This window comes from Cygnus olor, chromosome 12 (assembly GCF_009769625.2).
Source record: "Cygnus olor isolate bCygOlo1 chromosome 12, bCygOlo1.pri.v2, whole genome shotgun sequence".
Classification (NCBI taxonomy): Eukaryota; Metazoa; Chordata; class Aves; order Anseriformes; family Anatidae; genus Cygnus; species Cygnus olor.
In genome coordinates, this window is record NC_049180.1 from 20160193 (window position 1) to 20179559 (window position 19367).

At 48.0% G+C, this 19367-nt stretch overlaps 1 protein-coding gene and 1 long non-coding RNA gene across 2 annotated transcripts; one reads left to right on the forward strand and one right to left on the reverse strand.

Annotated features, from left to right (window-relative positions):
• The first annotated feature begins 1023 nt into the window (after positions 1-1023).
• Positions 1024-9313, forward strand: PLEKHF1 (pleckstrin homology and FYVE domain containing 1). Its single transcript, XM_040570839.1, has 2 exons — positions 1024-1124; positions 6914-9313. The coding sequence occupies exon 2, from the start codon at positions 6926-6928 to the stop codon at positions 7745-7747; it is 822 nt and encodes a 273-aa protein (XP_040426773.1). The 5' UTR covers positions 1024-1124; positions 6914-6925; the 3' UTR covers positions 7748-9313.
• LOC121076500 lies at positions 7874-17651 on the reverse strand. Its single transcript, XR_005823540.1, has 4 exons — positions 17175-17651; positions 16386-16542; positions 15188-15280; positions 7874-8028 (listed from the first exon to the last, which is right to left on the reverse strand). It is a non-coding gene; the product is annotated as an uncharacterized LOC121076500 (long non-coding RNA).
• Between the last annotated feature and the right edge of the window lie 1716 nt (positions 17652-19367).

Genomic DNA, 19367 nt, shown 5'->3' on the forward strand with positions numbered 1-19367 from the left:
TGAGTGTACTGAGAAACAAGTGATGAAGACTCTGATTACGACAACCCGACAGTGAATTCAGAATAATTTTAGCATATACGGAAAAAAAATGGTTTAAAAGTGACAATCCATGGCTGGTTAGATCTGAATTACTGTGGTGGATAAGACAGGCTCTGACATACTCAGTTCAGGGTTTAGTTTTACAATTTAAAAAAAAAAAGAAAAAAAAAAAAACAAAAACATTTTATCAAGGATTAACTTCTTGAGCTGGACAGATTCTCCCCAGTCTGCCACGCAGCTCTTGGGGCAGCTGGGCCAGTTGGTGCCAGGGTTGAGCATGGAGCAGCACTCAGGTGCGTAAGTACCCAGCACGGGCACCTGCTCTGCACCTCCCACCACCGACAGGCTGCTCGGGCATGCTTCCCACAAGGACAGGGAAGACCCACGCTTGAGCTTGAGAAACAACCTGAAAACCCTCGCTCAGCCCAACAGTCTCCGTTGCAGGGTCTGTCCTCCCAGATGCTCAGGAAGGTGTGGACGGCCTGACCTTAGGATCTGCTTCCTGTGGCCTTGCAGGGAAACTTCATGCAGCTGCCCGAGCACTCCAGCTCTAAAGGGCGCCATAAGCTCCCAGCACACATTATCATTACCTAAGAAAACGAAAACCCGGGAAGAAAAACATTTCTAAAGCCTTGACAGGTCCATCAGTTCCCATTAAAAATAGAAAAGCCATTAGGGCGAGCGAGCGAGCGCCTGAATTATGCATGGGCGCGGGCCGCTCAGCTCTCGCCGACAGAGCCAGGGGAGGTGACAACCCCGCAGCCTCCCACCCGCCGCCGGCCCCGCCGCCAGGACCCCGCCGGCCCCGCGGGGACACCGCCCCGGGGCGCCCCCTGGCGGCGGCGCGCCCCGCCCCGCCCCCCGATTGGCCACCGCCCAGGCAGGGGGCGTGGCCTCCCGGCGGCTCGCCGAGTCCGAGCGGCGCCTATTGGGCGGCGGGCGCGGGGTGGGCGTGGCGAGGCGTGGCGCGGGCGCGGGGCGGCGGGAGCGCGGGGCAGGCGCCGAGCGGAGCGGAGCGGAGCGGAGCCGCCTCTCGTCAGGGGAGCCCGGCGCGGAGGGAGCGGCCCGGAGGTGCCCGCCCGGAGGTACCGGCCGGGGAACGGGAACGGGAAGGGCCGGGGGGAGGTTGTGCGGGCGGCGCGGTGTCGCGTTCCGGGCAAGGCGCCGGGGTTTGTCTAGGGGGCAAACGCGCAGCGGTGCTGGGCAGCTTGCGGGCGCCGTTCCGCAGCGGGCCGGCAGCGCGCAGCTCCCGGCAGCGGGGCGGCCCCGACGCTCGGGAAGCCCCGGGGGCGGGAGAGGGGTCGGCGGTGGAAGGGGGGCAAAAAGGCAGCGTGCCCCGGCCCTTGGCGGCACCGGCGGGCGCTGCTCGGCGCTGCCCGGGGCTCTGCGCGGCACCGCAGCGTGGTGAGAGCGGGGATTGAAGTGCGATTTCTGGCAAGGCGAGGAGGAGTTCCTCGCGTGCCGACTCAGGTCAGTAACCAAGCGCGCAGACACGCGTCCTGCTGCTCAGCCGTAAGGGGAGTGCTGCCCGCCTGCCCGCACGGGGCACTGGGAGGGGGAGATGCTCTCCTCCCCGGGTGGCTGCTGTCCTGTACCTATTTCGCGTTGGCACCGAGCTAGCCCGGGCTGCCTGAGCAAGTACCTTTAGGTTAGAGCCGCAGCCTCCTGCTGGAGGGCCCGAGGGCTTCTTAGGGCACTGGAAGGCGGCGCGTCACCGGGTTGGTGCTGATGACACAGCAAGGACAATGACAGGCGTGCGGAGGGCTGCCATGCTGCGCTGCTTGAGCGGGTGCATGGACAGAGTGGGGGCCAGGAAGGCGAAGGGGGCCGTTCCGGGAGTTTGGGGTTTTCCTTCCCTCCTCACGAAGCTGTTTGGATGCCCCCAGAGCCGGGCGGTACATGCAAGAGCTACAGCTGAACCTGAGCTACCAACTGCTGGCAGTGACAGCATCAGTCTGAGCTCCTCTAAAGCCACTGCTTGGCTGCTGCCCCGCTCTGGCCCCACGTGCCAGAGGTCCTGGGCACACCGAGCAGCAATGCGAGAAGCTCAGCACGGTTAGTCCGTACCCTGCTGGGACGGGTGTCATTTCTCAGCCAGAGGCCTGATGTGACAGCCGTTCCCAAAATGTCCAAGCGCTAAAGTAGGGTTGCCACGAGCGTGGCTGGGAGGGCACTGCCAGCCTGCCTGCCTTCCCGCGCCCCGGTGGCTCAGCAGCTATCAGCATGCCTGGGAGGGAGGGAGAGGCAAGCTCTAATCAGGCAGGGAGAGGAGTGGAAGGATTTTTATCGCTCTAAATGCCTGCCCCGGGTACCGAGTGCCCGGATAAAAGGTGACCACCTCCTGCCGAGTGTGCTTTGTGAGGAGGAGCTCCTGTCAGCTCTGACTCCAGAAGAGGCTTCACAGCTGGCTGAACCAGGAGGAAGCGAGGTCTGGAGAGAGAGGAGGCTCCAAGCATTTGCCTGCTGAAGTCTGCCAGCAGATCTGCTCTCAATGCGCTCATCTCCGTGGGCCAGCCCTTGCATTTGGTATGCATTATGTATGCAGGGGACACCAAGACTGTCAGTTCGGGTTGACAGAGAGAACTGAAGAACCAGGTAGAACAGCTCACAACTTTGTGAGGCCTAAGCCTTAGATACAAACAGCCTTGAGAAACATACTCCAGACTCACTGATCCAGGAGCTTAGGACGAAATGCTCTGCCTGGCATGCATCAACATGGCTATTTATAATCACAAGTTAACAAGCGCTCATTGTTGAAAGATGTGGAGTTGAGTGAAGACAAAATAGCATTTTTGCCTTTGAATGCCAATTGTATAAATTGGGTTAATATATTCACTGCATAGTATTTGATCACGTGCAAAACCAATGGATCTTGACCAAAAAGAAAAAAAAGAAAATAAAACTTTGCCATGCCAAAAACTCCCATGTAAAGTAGAACACCAATAAAAGTGCATCTTCCCTCTCTCATTTAAATTGTATATGTTTCTGCCACGAGACACATATGTGCATGTATCACTTGGTAAATAAGCACCATGATCCTGCTGATATCACAGAACAAACTTGAAGAAACAGGGAAAAATATATTTACCGAAATTAATCAAATAGATTAGAATTTATATCTTGATTTTTATATTGCATCACTGGTGTTCCTAAAGGCAGAGACGCTCACTTCACAGTAAAGGAGACTGCAGTAATAGTCAGATTCAGAAACTGTCATATGCAGTACTTCCATTCCAAAGCAAAGCTGAGCATTATTTGCAGTGAGTCACAATAGTAACAAAATCAGTTTGTGGGTGATCAGTCAAAGCAAGCATTATCTAGAAACTCAGGGCAGGATTAATCTCCCAAATGGTGGGATGAGGTGAGTCACCCTTACAGATGGCTGTTTCTCCCCGCTGACTGAAAAGGGAGTGCAAAGATGCATAGAGTTACTTGTCTAAGCCTGGAGTTAAGCAATGTGAATCCTACCTAGGATGGAGTTATCTTTTCTTAGTTAACTCATGGATTTTAAGTATGTAATGACTCAGAGGGATGGAGGAATACAAAGATATCCTCCCAGTGGAAGTGTGACACGTAATGGAAACTTGCTTTTCTTTCTTTTGCGTTTCAGGATTGTGTCCATCACCTATCTATCCTGTTGTCCTTTTGCCCCATGCAGCAAGTCCCTGCCTATGGCAGGGGGGTTGGAACTACATAATCTATGAGGTCCCTTCCAACCGAAGCCATTCTATGATACGAGAAGTCCAAAAGCACTCTATCCTACCTATAGGCCAAAGAAATCCAATAGATAAAGCTCTCACCTCAGTAGGGCTTGCACTCCTGTTTGAAAATGAGCTAGCTTGTGTGTCCTAGCTCTTCAGGCACAGTCTTTACATCTGACAAAATGTTTTCATTTCCACTGGGATCTGGTGCATGGAAAACCCTAGAAATAGAGCTGTCTCAAGTACCATACTCACTTGAGAGCTTGGACCGTGCTTGTAAAATGCATAGAATAAAAGACACAGGAGGAGAGTTGGTCTCCGTGATCTGCAAGCATTAGGAATCAAGATTGGCGAGAGCAGGATAAACCGCTTGATTTATCCCAGTTGGTGTTGCTGATGCCAAAAATTCTTTACAGCATTTTGTTGCATTTTGTGAGGAAGGGAACGGAGTCTCTCTTCTCTCCTGATAACAAGTAATAAGTACTGAAACAGCGGGTTCTTTGGGGCATTCCTTGGGCTGCTGCTGATTGTACCATACCCATGCATTCTTGCACATCTGGCAGCAGCACGCCCTCAGTAGCTCAGCATGCCGTCAGCTCATGGCGACCACCTCGTGACTACAGATTGCTGGCACAGTAGTGATCTCAGGAGAATGGGGCATGGGATCATTCTTGCAATCAGCCAGCTGAAGCCTGCTATCTTCCCCTCGCTTTTTCTTGAAAAAGCCAAAAAAAAATCAGAAATTTCCTACTTCAGAGTTACAGAATCACAGAATCGAAGAGGTTGGAAGGGACCTCAAAAGATCATCGGGTCCAACCCCCTGCCAAAGCAGGCTCCTTAGAGCAGGCTGCCCAGGTAGGCGTCCAGACGTGCCTTGAATATCTCCAGAGAGGGAGACTCCACAACCTCCCTGGGCAGCCTGTTCCAGTGCTCCGTCACCCTCACCGTGAAGAATTTCTTTCGCACGCTGGTGCGGAACTTCCTGTGCTCCATCTTGTGGCCATTGCCCCTTGTCCTATCCCCACAAACCACTGAGAAGAGGTTGACCAAAAAGTTGAGTTGGTTGCTCACTTCTTTGACTTCCTCTGAAGGTATTTTGTTATACTGCTACCGTCTCGCTGATGCTTTTGTTGTAAGTAGTCGTATTGTAGTTAATTTTAAATTGCATTTCACGCTGGAGAACACACATGAGTTGATGTTTAACATAAAAGAAATCCATCAAATCTGCTCTGTCCAAATCTGTCAGATCTGCTCTGGTACTTCAAGACCCTGAAAATTCACATCCTTACAGAGGGAAGTTGGAAGCCTCGCGATCCTCCCTGTAGTTCAAGGGAACGATTCACCTTGGGATTGTCCTCTTTTAGTAACTTGTCAGCTTCTGTTCGCCTTACCGTGTTGGTATCCAAGCTGATCCCAGCAGCTTTTGAGTGGGTCTTGGAAAGATTGTCATGGAACAGACAGGGCTGGCAGAAGCCGTGCTGGCATTCTTGCAGTCTCAGACAATCCCTGTGCTGCAGAGGGTGTTGTCTTCGTGGATTAACTAGAAATCCCAATGCTTGCACTCACAGAAGCCAGAGTTTCAGAAGCACTGGCCACACAACACTTCTTGCTGAAAGCTATTTCTGCAGAGATGGTAATTTCATTCAGGTTCCCCCCAGGACTAAACCAGTGTCTTTATTTTGTGCAGGCTGTAGGGAAATTCTAAACATCCTGGCCTGTTCTAGAGAAAAAAAATCTGGGGACTCAGAAGAATTGAATGGTTTGTTAAATAGCTTAGGCAAGACATAAACAGCATGCAGCAACCTTGAACAGCTACTCTGTGGTTTCCCTTCCAGCCTTCTGAAGGGGTGATCTGGGGTGAAGGGCAAGACAAGAATGTAAATCATGATCATCCCCAAAATACCCGGCTCAGCATATTACCCTCTTTCTCTTCCCTTTCCCCCCCAGGTTCCAACGCTCCATGGCTGTAGGGACTCTGTCTAAGAAGGATGGGAAAAATTGTGGAGGCTGGTTCTATATATTAGTTATTCTACAAAATGCTAATAGAAACTAGGGCTACACACATCCCTGTGATCTCTGCGCTACCTCGTGATCTCTGAAATACCTCGCTTTAAGAGGAAATGACTCACTTTCTTGTGGATTGTTAGGCCTGAATAGTCTTGATGCATCACCATTAAACACAGAGGGAATTAGGTGCACTGAAAAATAGAACTTGCAACATAAAGCAGTTCTTTACTACAAACTGAATAGCAAAACATTTGCTTTTGCTTTGGAGTTACTTTTATCTATATTTAAAAACAAGAAAAAAAAAAACGGGTTGTATGAGAACAAGCGTGCAGAGGTGTAGGGAAGGGTGAGTGCGTTGCGTTCTACTTCCCTTTCAGCAGAGATCAGACTTTTCAGAATGATGTGTCTTGTAGCTGGAGGAACATGCAATAGGCAGCCGAAATGCAGCTGGGGCAATGGAGGAAGGAGTTGGCTTGTGTGGGTTTATTCATACAGCTGATGCTTTTTTTCTGCCCCACCCTTTTTTCTCCTTTTTGTCACGCAAGGAGGATCAGCAGGAACAAACAACAGAGCACTCTGTTTTGTTCCAAAAGTCTGCCTGAGCTCTGGCCTAAAATGGCATTCTGAGGTGTGTGTATCTGTAACTGGTCCTCGGTGAGCGTGCTGTCAGAAATGGGACGCTTGCTCTGAAGACCATGGGTGTTCTCCATGTGCCAGCAGGGTGCCTGTGCAGCGCTGCAGCCACGCTCACTGGCCAGGACGGGCGGCGGGTGCTCCTAGCACCCTCCAGCTTCACAGTACAGCAACTCCACAGCAAGTAATGCACCCACGTATGCGGTACTTAGACCAACCTGCCTCCTTTTATATGGCAATGCAGTTATACTGGTGAAAAGCGGAGTTGCAATGGAAGAGGTGACCGTATTAGAGGGCTTCCATTGCTGTAAACAGAGCCAGCCCAGCAGAGACCAAGCTGTTGCAAAGTGGGGACAGAAGCTTTGAAAACTTAAAAGGCAATAAACTCACATGAAGAGTGGCAAGGAGATGGCTCCTAACCCCAGTCTACATTAGAAGCTCCTCACCTGTGCATATGTTTGATGCTTGGCCTCATCCTGGCACAGTTTGCTCAGTGCACTTCATCACTTCCTTCTTTATTTTCCTCTCCTCATAGTGAGCTGGAGATGGTGGACCACCTCGCAAACACTGAGATCAACAGCCAGCGCATCGCTGCTGTGGAAAACTGCTTTGGGGCTTCTGGCCAGCCCTTAGCCGTGCCAGGAAGAGTCCTTTTAGGAGAAGGGATTTTAACCAAAGAATGCCGCAAGAAACCAAAGCCTCGCATATTCTTCCTTTTCAACGACATCCTGGTGTACGGGAGCATAGTGATTAACAAAAGGAAGTACAATTCCCAACACATCATCCCCCTTGAAGATGTCACTTTGGAGACACTGCCAGACACCTTGCAGATGAAGAACCGCTGGATGATTAAAACCTCAAAGAAGTCCTTCGTGGTTTCTGCAGCCTCCCTGACAGAGCGGAAGGAGTGGATCAGCCATCTGGAGGAGTGCATCAGGCACCTGCTGACAAAGACAGGCAGGCAGCCCTCCACGGAGCACGCGGCCCCTTGGATCCCAGACAAGGCGACAGACATCTGCATGCGCTGCACGCAGACCAAGTTCTCCACCCTCACTCGAAGGCATCACTGCCGCAAGTGTGGCTTTGTCGTGTGCGGGGACTGCTCCAGGCAGAGGTTTTTGATGCCCCGGCTGTCCCCCAAGCCCCTGAGGGTCTGCAACCTGTGCTACAGGCAGCTGCTGGCAGAGCAGAAGAAGGAAGCGGAGGCTGATCGCCAGCAGCTGGAGCAGTACTGTTCTGCCATCCCAGGCTGCGAACCCTCCAGCGGTGATGACAGTGACAAATCCGACGATGACAAAGTTGACCAGTGGCCAGCAGACACAGAGTTTTATACCTCAGAAGTATCTTGGTCATCTTTCCATAGCTGACCTCCTTGGGAGTCAGCGGCATTTAAACACTGGGAAGCCAACTTCTGGCCTCCAATCCATGTCCTCCTTAGCATTTTCTCTGGAGGCCATGTCTAGGAAGGTGGATGTTGGTTCCTGTTTGTGCTGTCTGCGAGGGAACAAAGGGTCGGGGTGTTACCCCTAGTCATTCTGAGAATGTCTCACATGCAGAGAGTGACAGCCTAGTGAAGAGCCCGGACTAGAGACCTGCAGATCAGTCTTGGTCCAAATGAGTTCACCCTTCTGTGCCTTAGTATTCCTGTCTGCAAAAATAGAACAATACTATTTTTTTTTTCTCAAATGCTTTGAGATTACCCTCAGGAGAAAAAGGAGCAAATCCTTGACTTAAACATGCTTGCCTGCCAGTGGTGAATTTCTTTTTCAGAGGCAAGGGGAGCTCCAGATGGCAATGCAGAAAACTGGTGCTTTTGCTTCCCATGATGCATTTTCTCAAGGAGAACAGAGAACTTCCAAGGCTGGCATTTTTCATAAGCATTAGATCTACTTCAGGTATTCTCATTGCAGGTGTGCAAACCTGACTGGATAGCCGCTTATCGGCGTGTGGTAAGATAGGCACGGACTTTGATTTCTACACCAAGGTTTCTGAACTTTGGAAACACTAAGGAAATGGTGCTGTGAAGGCAAGAGAGGTCATACGATGCTCAATGCGAGCCGCCTTAGCAAAGTGCTGGAGCATTTGGCACTTTCGTATTAAAAATATATATATATAATTTTGGTGATACCAGGCAAGGAGGGAAGGAGGAGGGGAGGGGAAGAAGGACAGGTACATTTATAGAAAGGAGGGAAGGAGGAGGAAGCTTACTGCATTTGAATCAAGTGCAGAATCCCAGATCTCAACACCCAGCAGTTTCACCAGATTAGCAGAACCTGATGACCTCAAGCCTACCACGTAAAAGGGTAGCCCAGTGAGGACTTGTTAAAAGTCTTCAAAAATCCAGGAAAATATCCCAAGTTAAGATCCTATGAGGTTCAGTATTTCAGCCTCTACTCCCTTCCTGAACAAGACCCCAAGGAACTGAACATTCATTTCTGTGCTCATCTCACTGTATCAGTCTCACAAGTTCAAAGTTAAGGTCCTTAATGTGTCTTCAGGATTAGAACCCAAGCAAGTTAATTTGAGATGAACTTAAAAAGTTCAAATTGTTAGAAATGAACTGTGTTTATTCAAATATTCTATCATAATGTAGCATGGGAGTAAGTATACTGAGACTTAGACAACAGCAATTATATTGCAGCAGACATTTCTACAAACTCAGTTATTATTTTAGTATATTTTTGTATTGTGTATCTTAAATTCTGGGAAAGGAACATAGCCGAGGGTACACTGCCAATGTTATAAACCATTTCCATACCAGTATCTGGTCCAAACATTGCATTGCATGTCAGCTGGCCAGTTATTTTATTTTTAAAAAATTTAAGCTCAAAATAATCATTTGTACTTTCTTTTGTAAACTGCCACTGTCCAATGAATTTGTATTACTTGACTGTGTGAATAAAGATACGGCCAACATAAAGAAGCCAGGAAAATACGTCACTGAAATGTGTTGTTATTTAACAGGAGTCTTAAACAAGGAATGGGATAGATGTGCTGATTCAAGCACGGCTAGCCAGCACGAAATCCAGCTCTTAGCAACGCTTTAACCATGGGATGAATGTTCTGTTTTTTTATTTACTATCTGAAGGTGAATACGTTCAAAAAAAAATGCCAAATCTGATGCTTTCTTTCTGCTTACACCATTTTATCATCATCCAAGTCTTTCCAAGTGTTTTGCAATCCCCTGCAGTAGTCTATATTAATTGAAATAGTATTTTTCTGGTGGGGGCACAGCTTAGAGTGGATCAACAAACCTTATGACCTAAACAGATGTTTTTAAAAGTAATAAGTACACTGAGTTCTGTTTTTTCCATCCCTCTTCAAGTTTAGTTCATAATTCTGAGCAGCGGTGATTGTTTTTATAATGCCTGCCACCCACCAGAAGGGTGTATATGCTATGCAAACAGAAACTGACCTTAAAAATAAACAGCCATCAGAACAGTTCACGTGCCAAAAATAGCACGGTTGTTGAATCAGCATCCATAACTTAAGTTCCAATTCTGTATTCCTTAGGCAAAACTCTCAAGTTTCTTCCTAGTAATTGGCTCCAGAAATATATTCCAGTTTTGAATCTACTCCTTAGTCCTTTCAGAGATCAGCTTTTCTTTATCTTGTATGTCCAAAGGTCTTACTATTATCAGGCCCCAAAAGACCTATGAACTGTTTTTACCCACTAATGAAGGACAGTCACGTTTCCTACAAATGCCTTCTTGTAGAGCAAGATCTTTTTGTAATCACAGTGGCAAAAAATAAATGAAAGCCAGACACTTTTTTTTGTGCATGGTATAGTTCATGTCATTTCCCAAAATGCACAGACCTTCCAACAACTTACTTCCCCATTCCTTACAGAAGGAAGGTATGCAGAATGGTCAAAGGTAGAAAAGCTGTGACACCCTTGAGAATAAGGGCAACAAGCATGACACATGATGCTATTTTGAGTATCAGTCTGAACGTCGTGTTTTGGACCTGAGGTGCACATTAGCATCTGCACTTCCATAGGCTTCTGACAGACATGCTGGCTTCCTGTACCTTAAAATGCTTTCTCACGAAGTTTTCCATTACTGCCAGACTGTCGGTCAGTGCTATTCTCAGCTACACAGCCATGCAGACAGAGCTTCAGGGTATCACACAGCTGCTGCTGCTGCTGCAAGCCCTCACTGTACTGAAGTGAGGGCAGGGAGACCCAGAAAGGCTGGGGCTGCTGCAGATTTGGGAAAACACTTCACGCAGAAGACCTAAGAAACCTAGCAACTATTAAATTGATAATGCATGTGGTAAAAGGAGCCTGCCGAGGAAAACATGAGGAAATTTAAACAAGGTCTCTTTTTCTTTCCCTTCTTTAATTTTATTACCCAAGCTTGGGAGCTCAACACTGGGATTAGAGCCTGGGACTCCTGGCATCTGGCCTGCTGAACACATGGGTTTTACATCATGGGCTGTGCTATTACAGCAGTCCGTCTTGGAGTTTTCCAGCCTGATTCTATCTCCAGTGCATTAATGGGGCATTTCCTTTTTTTTTTTTTTTTTTTTTTTTAGCTAAATAAATCTGTTACCAGGAATTCATTAAAGTCTGCAAACCCAGCAGGAGGGAGACCAGCAGCCTGAATGCTCAGTTCAAAAAAACACATACAGGTGGGGGATTTGTGGAGTCCCATCTTCTTCCTAAAAGACTCCCAAATGTGATGTGTGGGGATCAGTTGCAAGAAGGATTTCCTTGCTCAGCCTACTGCCTGAAGGTGTCAAAACCCATGTAGCTTAGCACTGTACAGCCATCCCCACTGTGCACCAACCTGGGCACTTGCCTGACACTGGGGTAAGCTAGTTCAGGAAATGAGACTGACTGAAAGCTGGTCTTTCCGTTCCTCGAGCCAAACCTGGAACCTAGTCACTTTTAGAAAAATGCAAGAGATTTTTGGCCCTCAACAAAATCATTGCTTTTCAGCTGGGCACACGAGGCAGAGGACAGTCCCCATAGCTGTCAGGAGCAAGAAGAACATTGGTGCACTGAACAAGGAAAACAAAACTCGAATGTTAACATCAGACCTGCTGAAACTGCTGGGGATTTTCCAACAAAGTGACAGAAAAACAGTTATGGCTATGCTATGATGAAATCCACATCAGCTCTCCAAAGTCCATGGGAAGGAGGAAGAGACACTACTGCAGCAGCCGGTCACAAAAGCAGAATGAAAGGTAACAGGGAGATTTGAACTGTGAATAAACCGAAAAGAAAGGATCAAAGAGCTTCAGTGAAAAATGTGTGCTCAGCCTCCCCAGAGGCACAGCCAAGGAACACCACAAGCCCCAGAGCACAGTGCTGACTCAGCACAACTTACAAACATCTGAAGGCAGCGCGATGAAGCAAGCCAGCTTCGCAGTCAAATTCTTGCTGCAAGTTACTCAAATAGTCAGTTTTTATCCAGGCAGGAATTCTGGCTCTGCCACAGCCCATGGCCAATTCCATCCCACTACAACTGCAAGGCAGGTTTTCATTTTCCTCAGCTTGGGATTTTTGGTTAACAGAAGGAACTAACAAACACAGATGGCCCCAACCGCAGCAGAGCCTTAAAGTGACACATCTCAAACTAAAAACAGAGGCTTCTGTTTCTGACTCTTTCTGCTCCAAGCCTTGGACTTTTAAGAAAAGTGTTAGTAGAAAGAGGATGTTAACCTATGCTTACTGTCACTTCCATGGTGGACACAGTATTGCAAAACAGCTCCAAGAAGACTCTTGGCCAACCGACCATGACCTGAACACTGGAGGTGCTCTCCTGACCATCTGGGGAGGAGTGCTCAGCTCCCGTGAAGCCATGCACTGAGGGCACAACCAACAGCCAGGCCTGGTTTATGCTCTGTGTCACACATGGCGGAAAGCACAGTGTGGCATGCATGTACGGGAAAGAGCCTTTCCTGCCCATGCACTTGTTCGTGGAAGCTCAAAAGAGAAACAGCCATCAGTGCTGTGATCTCAAGCCTGCAACTGAAGGAGAAAAGGTATGCAGGAAAAAAGTATCAAATACCGAGTAACACCGAGCAGCTCCCTTTGAAGCTGGCATTTGACTTCATTTCCAGTCAGGCCCAGCAATGACAATAAACCATGAGAAAGTTTTCTGTAAACCTCTGAGAGAGACGTTGGCGGCCAACGGCAAGTTACACAATCTCCCCCATTTGTTATTACAGGAAGGAGGGGAGCTAAATACGAGAGGTTCTGCTTTAAGAGGGCTCTCACACAGTGCTTCTCCTGAGGGGAGGGAGGAATGTGCCAGACAGAGCAGCCGCTGCCCAGCGATGAAGCCCTGGCACCGGCCTAGGGCTCGCTGGCAGTGCCGCGTGGCCTCTCGTCGCTTCAAGGAACGTCTTGTTTGTATTTCACCAGAGCATATTTGGGCTTTATATTTTTGTCCTAAAAACAATGTGAGTGTTTCAGTGAGAACTTTAGAAAAACAGGATTTGAGAAAGGAAAAGCATTAACCCAAGGCCAGACAGGCTTCTTTTCCTCTGACAGAGAACAACAAGAAAGAAAAGGTCACATGCAGCTTTTATCAGGAGGGTTACATATAAGGTAAAAACAGACACCGTAGCGGTTTCACGTCTCAAGGCTCTTCCAGAGATGCCAGAGGGAAAAATAACGGTGGCACCGAGGCCTCTCAGCAGACTTGTTCCCACTCCCGTCGAAGCCCACCGATGGAGCACACCCATGACGAGGCGGCCCTCATGTAACCGCCTCCCTGCCACGGCCATGCTGACGCGGCACGGCCAAGTTGCCAGCTGGGGCTGAGGACACGGCTGGGGTGAGCGTGTGGTGGCGGACCCCTCTCAGCGACCTGCCGCAGCAGCACCTTTCCCCACATGTGACGCTGCCTCGAACCTTACCAGAGCCACAGGGCAAGCCTGGTGCCTGGCTCTTCAGGGCAGGAAAGCAGCACTTAGAGCAGCACCCACTAATTGACCTGACAGCCTGAATGGCTCAGATAACATACTGCAAGACGGCAAACCAAAACCACAGACCAGAACAACCAGCACCAAGGTCACTGCACCCGAGTCGCAACTACTTCATTTCCATCAGTCTATCTTCAAGAATGTTTACTCAGCAGCAAGTTTCAGATAAACCAGAGTTTCTAGCTCCTTCCAAAAAACAGGCTCAAGCAACCTTGTTTACAGAATGGCCTCTAAAGGCCAGGCAGTCCAGCAAGATTTTACTGTGCACAGCTTTCTTAGCCAGCAGGTATTTTGTACATTCCTTTAGGATTTTGCATGCCCTCTGTGCTCCCCCCAGCTCCTCCGCAGGACTGGGGACAAGCACACTTGCCCAGCCTCAGCAGCAGCCTGACACGCAATATCATCAGAGGCACGACAGCAGAGCTCCCAAGCCACTGCTGCCCCAGCACCTCTCCTGCAGCAGGAGGAAGCTCCACACCGCTTGCAGGTGTGTTTCTTCTCAGAGGAGATGCTGTTTTTCACTGGCTTGGCAGGATCCACCTGCTCTCCTTGCCACACTCCTAGCACAGCTGATGTTATTTAATCACAACAGTGGAGCTGAGGGAGCAGTGGAGCCATGCATTAACTCTGCAAGGGCCTCTGCAGCAGAGCTTTCTGCTGTGGTTCTCAAAGGGAGGACACATTCACCCCCAAACCTGAACAGAGATGGGCCAGTGTCAATGGCACTGGTCCTATGGCCATGGGAGGGCTTGGCCTGCAGGGTTTCAGGCTGCTTCCATGTTTGTTCTTTCTCCTTGTACCAGGTAAATACAAGATGCGCAGGCCAGCAGGCTGAGCAAACCCATATATCTGTGCTAGGTCCCAACAGACACTTGGGATGTCACACAATGCAGACACCTGTTTGCACAGAAGCAGCCTTAATGATGAGAGGTTCTCCAAAACCCAACTGGTAAAGAGCTATGGTGTTAATGAACAGAGGATGACAAATAGAGACTGTCATGCCTTGCTGTTTCAAGACTTCAGCAGTACCACGGGTGTTCCTATAATACAGCAGTTAGAGATATGATAGAAAAACACTATCAGTAGATGTACAGCATGGATTTTCCTACTATCGTTATCTCTGCACCACGGTGGAATAAAATTGGTTCAAACTGGCCACTAGAAATGCTAGTTGAAACTAGCCCTGGATTTTTTTGTTCAGACACCCCCACCAAATCACAGAGCTTCTATATCTGCTTATTACTTGCCCTCGGCTGTAGAGTTCCACTGGCTCATTTCTGTCTCACTCCCTTGGAATGAAGCAGGAGGCACAAGCCCAGCCCCCAGAGCCTCCTATTGTAGAGGCACTGCAGGACTACAACACACCCATGGAGTTTGTTTTCTAGCACAGAGCATTGAGGAGTGAGACCAAGATTTCTGAAATGGCACTTCCTAACATGAGATATCTCGGTACATGGCAGAGCCACTGAGTTACAGACTTGCTGTATGTGACCACAGCAGGATTATTCAGATTTGAAGCATACTCCCTAGGCACGTGTTACCTCATAAAAATGAGATCTGTGATGCAGCTAGTGTAGCTGCCAGAGCAAGGACAGTCCCTCATATCATGCCTCTGTTCCTCAACCTCACCCCTTACATGAGCTTCAACTTTGCAAGCATGCTGGCAATCACTAACAAAGTATTCAACATTTTAAGCTGACATTCTCTCTCTCTCCTCAGGGACATGCAATAACCAAAGTCCAGCACATGACCATATTACAGAAGGAATTCTAAAAGACATATTTGTCATTTTACACGTTGCAAGTTAGAGACAGATTCTGGTAAAATAGAATTATTCCTCTACACAGCTTCCCCCATTTCAGTGTCCTCACCACTCAGGAGAATCATCTGGGAAATTCACGAATCATGCACGGAGACCATAAGGACTGCAACTCCTCTTCCACTTGGGAGATGGGGCAAGAGTCCTGTATTGGAAGCAAACAGAGGAGCAAGTCATTAATCTAAGCATGAGCCATGCAGCTCCCGCAAGACACACTTCCACAGGCAGTTCAAGAACCAGATGTGGTAATAACAGCTGTTTTGACCAAAACAGACTGATTTGCTTCCAGTACTGTTCTGCCTCCCACCCAGGAGCACTTGAACTTTCTCCTCCCTGCCTGTCCTCTCCCACCCACTCCTCCAGCAGAATTTGTCTCTTGTGTTTTGGAGGCTGAACTTTCCTGGAGACAAACTCACACAGCTATATGGCCCCTGGAATGTATGCTGGAATGTGGAAAATACACTGTGCTTTAGGAAGTTAGGTGTCTGGCAGAATATGTCTCTTACATTTATGTGAGGCTCATACAGCTATATCTGTGAGTGGAGAGTTTGCTGCAGTTTCTGGAAGAATAGCAAAACAGGTAAAGAGAGTGAGCTTTTTTATATACACTTTAAATTAGTTCTGTGAGAACAGTTTAACATTTAAAAAGAAGTGTGAAGAACTGTTCAATCAGCATATGGCCCATATGTAATGTCTCTCTCTAAAACAACTTTCCCTTCTGCCAAACAAAGCAACAGCCTGACAGTATTTTAACATAACTTCCACTGAACTTGGGTATGAATCAAAGGAGCTTTGCTTCTTTAAAAATACCGTCTAATGACTTTGATTCTGGTGGCACAGAGGCATTTTCTTGTTGGTGAAAACAATAAAGGCATTCGTTTTAATCTTTAAGTTGATAATGCAATTTTGAGAAGATGAAATATCTGACTGCAACTGACTAAGAAAGGTTAGGTTTTCCTAATTGCTTGTTTATACACTGGAAAGTTTTCAGGGAGGAAGGCTCCGCTCCTGAGAAGGAATAACAAGCACAAAGGCAAGTGGGCAGGTCTTCCCCTGTTACAGGAAAAACATTTTAAACAATATTAAGTGTGCTGCACTGTTTTCGGAATGTGATTTCTTTGGCAGCACATGTCATATTTTACTTGCAGTAGCACATATGTTGCCACAAAACTACAGAAATTGTATGCTAGCATGTGTTTGGGATAACGTATCTAAGTAGTCTTAATGAACCAGAGCCGCTGTTCACCTACCCAAAAATTGTTAAGGAAAGCGTGTAGCAAGCAACCACAAAGTGATACTTCCGCTCTTTTAGTCTCTTGACAACCGGTGGTTGAAAGCTTCTTAAGCCAGTGTTTGATTCTGGACTCGTGTGTTTAATAGTCCTTGCTGGCCCTCTCTACCATTAATCTGCCAAAAGAAAAATGTGTTCAAAAAGCGATTAGGCATCTAGACATCCTGTGTCAATTAGTTCCACAATTGACTTTTCCACCATGTGAAAAAACACTTCCTTTTACCTCAATCATTTCAATGGGTACACCCTGACTTCTATGCAATGTTATTTTTCTTCTTGTTCTTCTCTGTACCATTCATAGCCTTTACTAAAGCTCCCTCCATTAGTGTCTTTTCCAGGTTGAACAGTTTCAGACTGTTCAAAATCTCTTTACTCAGATGCACTTCCATACCACGTTATCCTTCTCTGAATCTCTTCTAGCTCTATAATGTTCTTTTTGTCTCAAGAAGGACTAATCAGAGACAGTCAAGCAGACTGTACAGAGTGCTCAAAATGTGGTTGCAACCTGGGTTTATTCAGTGACATAACAATGTTTACTGCCTTTTTCTTGGTGTTCTTCCTCATCTGGCCTTTCTATTTGCCTTCTGATCTGCTGCTGAGCACTAAGCTTATATTTTCACAAATCTGTCCACAGTGACCTCAGGCTCTTTCCTGAGAGGAAATAGGTCTTTCAGAGATCAGCATTATGACTATATAATCAGGGTTATCTTTCTTCGATGGATGTTTATCAATACTAAACAATACCTACCATTCTACTGATCAGTCACTCAAGTTCATGCTAGCAGTAGACGCAGACAGAAGATAGCAGACACTGGAGTACTTGGAGCAGATGATTTAGCTGTGCAGAAAGGCATTGAAATCCTGCAGTTAAAATAGAGCTTGTGCACTCTTACTTGACAGGTCAGCACAGCACCAGCACTCAGCGTGACCTTGGTTTCTGTTGTGACCAGTACACACACAATACTAATAAGTACTACTAATAAGTACAATAAAGCACCATTAGCACACAAAATGGGGCTCTTCAATTAAGCATAGCACAGTGCCCAGGTTTAACTTAGGTTCCAGTGGCACTGGGACCACATCTACCAGACAGTGTTAAGAGATGGGTGTACATAAATGGAAATGAGCTACTGCAAAACACTGGAGCCACTTTGTTAAACACTTGGCATTGTGCTGCTTTGCATGAATATTTGAGGTTCCCCAAGTTGTGCCAAAACTAACCAAAAGAAATAGGACAGCTTTGAAGTTGGCTCAGTTGTTGGGGTGTCAAGGATATAAGCAAAGAATAGTTGGTTAATTGATTTCCTGAATCTAATCTGAAGACACCATCCTGTTTTGTTTTATTGCATAACAATATAGTACAGTTAAATTACGCATCGAAAAATACATACCTTTGTCACAAGGCTACTTGGCAGATTAATTAGTATCGCTAGAGCACTTTGAAGATGTAAAGCGCTAAAAGAGAGCTCCTTATTATCCTCATTGCTACTTATCATTAGTGGTACAAAGTGAAAGCTCATCTTTGACCTTTACTCAAGTGGGATGTGCTACAGCCACTGTCAACAGTCCGTCCCACAGGGCCTGGGCTGGGGACACAAAAGACTGAAGGAAGGATTAGACTCAGCAGCTGCACAAGCTCCTATAGAGTTAAACTTCAGAGACTGAAGAAAGCCTCAAGTACACAAATGTCTGCCAGGCAATTGAAGACTGTTCAATGTGGTTATAGAATGAATATTTTTATATACAGATTCCTGGAGAGAATGGCTGGGAAAAAGCAAGCAATCCCCTTTTATGGAAACCAACAAAAACAGATCCGCTTAGGGTCATAATTAGGGTAAGAGTTAGGGTCAGAAAGAGAGAAAGCGCAGAGTCCTGTTGTGAGTGGGGTTGTGTAAAGGCTGCCAAAGGAAGTGGAGGTCTACCAAAAGGCTTCCGTTGTGAGCACTATTTCATGTGAGACTTAAGTGGGGCTATTGTTGGGTTAGGGTCATAATTAGGGTTAGAAGGCTCCTTAGGCCTCCAGAAGGTCCTAGAGAGCACTGGAGGGCCACAGGAGGCCTCAAGGGTGCGCTGGGAAGCCTCTAGAGCATTTTAGAGTGCACTAGGGGTCACTGGAAGATAGTCAGGGGGAGCTAGAGTGCACTGGGTGGCCGTAGTAGACCTGTGGAGGATCTAGAGTGGAGCAAAGGGCCACTGGAGGCCTCCAGTGAGAACTGGGAGGCATTTGTTTCCTGTGGAGGACAGCAGGGAGCCCTTTGAGGCCTCTAGCTTGTACTGGAGCTGCCTGGGGGACCCTGGGTAGCCTTGCATGTTCCCTAGAGCACACTGAAGAGCCCCGAAAAGTCTCCAGGGAGTGTTAGAGCACACCTAGGACCACTGGGAGGATTTCAGGGTGTGCAAGACTCCACTGGGAGGCCCTGGAAGAATGTAGGGTGCACTGGGAGGCTTCTAGTGCTCTCCAGAGTGCACTGGGGAGGACTGGGTGGCCTCTAAGAGTATCCTAGAGGAAACTGGGTGTGGGCTGGGAAGAATTTGGATGTGATAGAGGGCACTTGGAAGCCCTGGGAGGCCTACAGAGGACACTAGAGCACACTGAGGGCCATCAGAGGCCTGAAGGCTGAACTGGGGGGCCTCTAGGGCATCCTAGAGGACACTAGGGGCCACTGTGAGGCTTTCGGGGGAAACTAGAGTGCACTGTGTGCTCCTGCTAGACACGCGTGGTCTCTAGGGTGGACTGGAGATTGATGGGAGGCATGTAGTAAGCACTGGAAGGCCTTTACGGCACCTTAGAGGACACTGGAGAGAGCCTCGCAAGGCCTCTAGCCGGCGTTAGAGCAACCTGCGGGGCCTTGGGAGGCCTCCAGGGTGCCCTAGAGAGCACTAGCGAGCCCTGCGAGGCCTCCAGAGGCAGTAGACTACAGCAAGGGGCCCTGGGAGGCCC

Coding starts and splice junctions, on each gene's coding strand:
- PLEKHF1 (XM_040570839.1), top strand. CDS start 6,926: ATGGTGGACCACCTCGCAAACACTGAGATCAACAGCCAGCGCATCGCT.